Here is a 6,664-nt window from a genome sequence, read left to right as displayed (position 1 = left end):
CTGGCTGAATGACTGTGTTATTGCGCGAGATTGTGATTGCAGATTTGCCATGAGGAAATGGCTCCTTAAGCGTGATTTTCTCACGTGCTTACCTGACAAAGTGTCTTCTCTGCCTTCTTTGTCATTCCGCAAAACGCGATATTGTAAAAATTTCAATTACCACACTGGAGGTAAAATCGCTGTCGCCTTTTTTTTTTTTTTTTTTTTTTTTGGAGAGAGAGAGAGAGAGAGAGAGAGAGAGCTGACTGGTTCGGGAAACAGAAGAATGGAGAGATAAATGGTATAAAGTAATAAGATCGGCTAATCATCAAGTTCACTATGCTTGTACATTGCTGTGTATTCCTGTATTATAATTTTAGCTCTTAGTTTAATTGTCTACGTTTCTTTTTTCCGTATCAAAAAGTCATGATCAGATGATGTCTTTGTTTTAGAGACAATATTTGTACATATATCGCATTTAAAAATTCCATTTCTTGTCTAAATAAAATACCCTTATTCTTGTTGAAAATATAGGTAATTTCTTCAACGTAAGTTTATTTTTCTCTAAAATTTTTGCTTTCTGTTAATTCACATATTTACCGTATAATTAACTATAAACGCTTTTTAATCCATCATACTGTACAGTGTTTTATTCTGTTACACTCTTTACTAAACGTACCGTATCAATTATTGATACTGTTTATAAGAATTACACAATTTTAGCATTATTTTTGTCTGCCATCATTTTGATTTATACAAGTACCCTTGATTATAATTATAATTCTCGGAACAATTCCACATTCCAGTTATATCTGATGGATCCCTTATTGCCGAGTTCGACCAGAAGGGCCTTCGAGGACAAGTAGGGTTTCTGCAGGTTACCGAGGGCGAAGTGATTGTGGCTGCAAGCGTGAAGGGCACCACAAAGGGTGAAGTGTTCGTCTGGAAGATCTACGCCCTTCCTGTGGCTGCTTATGAAGAGTGCGTTGCTTCCAACTACGGCGAAGAGTGAGTAACGTTAATTTCAACGTGAATATTCTGGTGGACTTATTTATTCTACAATCTGTCCGAAAAGTCTAAAACTGGAGAGAGGGAGAGATAGCGAGACAATAATAAAATTCTCATCAATGGTGCCAGACTTTTCGGAAGCCCTTCTTAATTAATTGATTTATGATTGGATTTTATGAAATTTAGGCTGTCACACCAAACACTGGGGCACTTTCAGCGCTTAAAACAGTGAAAAGGGGGATTAGGAGTGGTTGGCATCAAGATAAAGCGATTCAGAAAATGAAGAAAATGAAGCACAAGGATCTAAAGGTGGAGCTGGGAGAACTCCCCACAATTGCACTAACAAGTAATAACAAGGTTGGACGCAAGACCTAAGACAGGAAGCGCTAACGAAGGTAAAGCAAAAGGCTAAAATGTGGGTGCAGTTAGGGGCCGAAGGGATGCTGCAAACACCTTTATAGTAATGATTCCAGTGCACAAAGTGAAATACGCTGACGTTATCAACCGCCCCCCTGCCCCCGGCTACGGGACTCTGCTGTACTCGGTAAGTTCAGTTATAGAAGCGTTTAAACAATTTTCTATTTAGCATACCAAAGTTCGTTCTCCGAACTTTCTGAATCCAAAATTAAATAAACCATAAAAATGACAGGTAACATTTTAAACTAAACATAACATGACAAAATATCAGTTACACTATCAAAAATCCACCAATTTAATACGGGTCAAAATCTAATTCAGCACTTAGCAAACTGAAAGACAAAATGAAAATATCTTGAAGGAGGAAGTGTTACGCTAACTTCATATTTCCAACATATCATTATAATATTCAACATCTATAAAAACAACTGAAGAATGGCCGCTTTCGAAACGACGCGCCTTAGAAATAGAATAATAAAAAAGCACTAAAATCCTATACGGTTATTTGTACCGTAGGATTTTGTAATGTAGGGCTATGTTCCGGATGCAAGTGCATCGGGTAATGCCACTCTCCTAACCCTTTAAAGAGTTCTTTCATTACGTCAGTCAATGAGGCCATCTCTGTCGCGACCGGATATGTCAGCGTCTCGTGTCAAGGTGCTGCTGAACATTCTGGATGGGAGAGCATCCCACGTTAAAGGGATTCCGTTATGCAATATGCACAAATAACACTAAGTTACTGAAAGACTTAGGGTGCTTTTTTTTATTGAGTACCTCATTAACAACGTTCATACTTTATATATATATATATATATATATATATATATATATATATATATATATATATATATATATATATATATATATATATAATTATATTTCTAACAATATACTATATATACACAACAAGGAACACACACACACACACACACACACACACACACACACACATATATATATATATATATATATATATATATATATATATATATATATATATATATATATATATATATATATATATATATATATATATATATATAGACAAATAAAAGACATGCATTTTTCTATACTGTGCATCTACCACTATTCGATGTGTAAGAAACTGATGGCCAACATTTTTAAGTAAAAATTTTTATTTGGAAAGCAGCATTCCCATGGTAATAGCAATTGGTGTGGGAGAACAGAAATGTAAGAGAATGAAATAGTAACTTCATATAACAGAGAGAGAGAGAGAGAGAGAGAGAGAGAGAGAGAGAGAGAGAGAGAGAGAGAGAGAATTTTGGCGCAGTGAAAGTATTAGACAAAAGTAATAGTTACTGGCGAACAGCCCCAGATGAGACCAGCAAATTTTTGAACTCTTCTCGTATCCTTTTGTTATTAATTTACTTTTATTCTAATTTTTCTACAATATTTTTACCGACTGAGATACATAATAAATGTTTAGGATCTCAAAATTATAACTGATTTCCCCTGTTGACTCAAAATCATATGACTATGACTGGCTGAAACTTAACTGTTACTCTTAATTAATATTAACGGATCCCAAAATTGTGAGGAGACTCCCTGGTTTACGAAAAACTATTAAGCTATCACCATTTCCCAATTGACAGATCTTCAAGGTGGAGCCAACAAAAAAGACTGGACATTTGAAAAAGGAGACTGGCCTGACAGAACAGTATCTAGCTTAAATGTGTCTCACAACGATGACATACTATCACCAGGTTATGGCAATATTGAAACTGCTAAAACCTTTATGATAAATCTCAGGCATGCGTGCGCGCAAACACATACATACATACATACATACATACATACATACATACATACATACATACATACATACATACATACATATGTAAGACTGATGGATTATAACCCGTATAAACAGCATTCTTCTAACGTTCGTGATCGCAAATCACGTCGTAAAAACATATATAGGTACTTGAAGATAATGAAATGCTAACATAGTATTAAACGAACATTCACAGCAATTAAAAATTATTTTTCATAATGTCACGCACATCACTCCGACTCGTGAAGTGAAAGGGTACTGTAATACCTTGTAATGACTTGGCTGAAGAGCTTTTTGACCATATACTAGCTATTAAGGTCGAGGGTTTTCGCAAACAGAGATTTTATGAGGGGAGATACTCCTCTCTATTGTTAGACGCTCCTTGAGTCATGTTAAAGTTAATATTCGACGGTCGTTCTGATTTCTCCCCACAAATATTTATGTGTTTATGTATGTTTTATAAAATTACATTTGTCTCGAACGAAAACAATACCTTAAATCCTGATATGTCTCATTTGAAGCGACATGATCCCAAAGACTATGACATTGAAACACTACATTATACACACTTTCTAAAAAAATTACCATCCTACAGGGATCTTGCAAAACGTTTCGCATGATCAATATCCATATTCACTTTAAATTTATAATTACATTCTACATTTGCATTAACAACGTTATCCATACGACTTTTGCGATCCGTTAAGTCATCTGAACGAGAAGGCCGCTACAGTTCTAAATTGTTAAGAATTACAAAAGAACAAAATTACTGAATAAAATTTGTTTAACTGCGCATGGCGAAATTCACGATATTAAAAATCAGAATATAAATAAAATACAAAAAATTTTATAAAACTCTGAAAACGGTATCATATCCAAGAATCATCATTAGAAGATTGCGTTACACGAAACCTCCGCACTTCACACTTTAATGGAGAGAGAGAGAGAGAGAGAGAGAGAGAGAGAGAGATTGCTGCTGTTCTGTCACTTTGGCAGCATTTCAATTACAGCTCTTGTTCCATGCAACAAAAACAGTCATCGTCCGGAAATGCGGTAGAGATGTTCAGGAAATGAGATGACTTGTATGGACTGCACTTCAATTGCTTGCGTTTAGACTCTGCATACAATGTTGCATAACAGACGCAACGGCCAGGTCTATGCATGGTGGAATAACTTGACATGTTTTTGCCGGATGTTTCTCAATCGAGATGTGTTTACCAACAACAACATAGAAGAAGCGCTGGCATAAAAATGCTAAGCTCTGGATATCTCTAGGAGGCAATAAAATGACTTCTGAAAGCATTTATTTAACGTATTACAATCAAATAAAAAGCAACTGATCAAAAGTGACGGTATGAAAAATATACAGGTTGAAAGGTCCCCAAAAAGTAATGTAGGAAAAATATTAGTTATAGTCTTTGAGATCTCCTCAAACCTAACTTGTAATACAAACAATATTCAACAATAAAGAAAGAAAAAAAGAAGGCTATGACTAAAATGGAAAGGGGATGTAAGAAAGTCGTTCTGTGCCCAGGTTTCCTGCCCCAGTGATCACGACAACGTTTCACGTTTCCGCTCCTTCAGGATGCTGCCAGTAACGGGTGGTGTCAAAAGGCTTGGTCTGCCTTTAATTCCGAAAACGTACAGTGTATCTTTTAAATGCAAATGTCCCGTATTTTCTTTTTAGGTACCACTTGAACTGACAAGAATTATAGCATATTATGTGTGTGTGTGTGTGTGTGTGTGTGTGTGTGTGTGTGTGTGTAGGGGGATGAAGAGCATAAAATACAATCAAGAACAAATCTTCCGAGCAAGATTTCCTTATCCAAAAAGGTAATACGTACATGAGAAATAAATGGGATATGAAGGCTTAGGCACTTCCCTTTAAAAATCAAAGTTAATTTCACATATTTAAATTCAGAGAAACAAAATTTGATCTTCCATACGAAAGGTTTACCGGATAATTCTTTCAATTTATGCTTGTGAACATATATCACTTGCCTTTTTTCCCTGGCAGAATTCGATGTCGTTATTCCCCTATTTTTCCATTTTTTTTTTTTTTTTCCATTAAAGACATTGTGTTTACCAAAGGTCGAAACGACATCTCGAGACAATAACAAAGACTTCTTTTTATTACCTCGTATCAATCTTAAGTTTTATTTTAAAATAAAATATTTCGCTGAATATATATATATATATATATATATATATATATATATATATATATATATATATATATATATATATATATATATATATATATACACACACATATATATTCACACACACACACACATATATATGTACACATTATATAAACTTAAATATTATGCAAATATTTTTGCCTCCATTTCTCCAACTTTCCTTTCAGTTACAAAAGATCTGGCAATCACAATTTGCGGTTAAAAAGCTTCACCTTTTGCTATTCAACAGCTCTGTATATTATAAGCATCTCACGATTTCAAATAATTTATGCTTATCGTGGGAACCATTGGTTGAAGATGGCCTAGAATTAGTCTGTCATAGTTACCCGAAGACTAAAATAATCTGAAAACTTGCTTATTTCCAAACCTGTTAATGGAAATCTTAGGATTATGGCATTATTCTGTCGTGCAGTAATTGCTGAGGATCGTAATTTTTCGTAATTGTAGAGATAACGATTTGTTTCGTCATAAAAGACAGAGGTATAAACAAGTATTTTAACACCGTTAGTCATATCCAAAGGTAAACTGACATTACCCTCGGATATGACTAACGTCATTAAAATGCTATTTTACACCTCAGGATCTTTTATGACGAAACAAGACGTCATCTCTACACTTATGAAAAATTACGATCCTCAGCAAATTACTCCACGACAAAAGAAAGCCATAATCCTAAGAATTACATAGGTTTGAAATAAATCAACAAATTCTCAGATTATTTTCTATATTTATGGCAGTTTTTTTATAATTACATATTGTACATATGTAACTACATATTGTCCATCCCATAAAGTTCAAGTAACTGACATTACTTGAACTTATGGGACTGTTAAGTTAAAACTACCTGTAGGATTAACTGGGAAGTCAGCCATGAATATATTGCGTACTTGACACGATGACGTGCTTTCCCACATCAACAGCAACAAAAACGCAGATATAAGCATATACAGATACTAACATTCCATATCTATCTGCATCGCCGCTCTTTCTTTTTACGAATTGGTTTCTAAGCACAACTGATGTTTAGGCAGGTTTCTAAATATTTTTCTAAATATATCATGTTGTTTATTGCAACATCACTTACTCATTTTCAGTTCTAATTATCTTTCCATTGGGTGATATACATGTTCAAGCATGATTTTTATAATCCCTTTTTTAATTCAACATAGAATTTAGGCCAAAGGACAAGCACTTGGACCTATGAGGTCATTCAGCGCTGAAACGGAAATTGACAGTAAAAGGTTTGAAAGGTGTAACAGGA

At 34.5% G+C, this 6,664-nt stretch overlaps 1 protein-coding gene across 1 annotated transcript in view; it reads left to right on the top strand.

The window, feature by feature from the left end:
- The window catches only part of LOC136834177 (uncharacterized), a 41,330-nt gene that overhangs the window by 14,944 nt on the left and 19,722 nt on the right, over nucleotides 1–6,664 (top strand). Inside the window, 1 exon segment of the mRNA XM_067096444.1 lies at nucleotides 786–987. Within this exon segment, the coding sequence (XP_066952545.1) occupies nucleotides 786–987 (202 nt within the window).

This window comes from Macrobrachium rosenbergii, chromosome 53, assembly GCF_040412425.1.
Source record: "Macrobrachium rosenbergii isolate ZJJX-2024 chromosome 53, ASM4041242v1, whole genome shotgun sequence".
In the NCBI taxonomy this organism is placed as follows: domain Eukaryota; kingdom Metazoa; phylum Arthropoda; class Malacostraca; order Decapoda; family Palaemonidae; genus Macrobrachium; species Macrobrachium rosenbergii.
The sequence above is the reverse complement of the archived record's forward strand: the minus strand, read 5'-3'. Positions and strand labels throughout refer to the sequence as shown.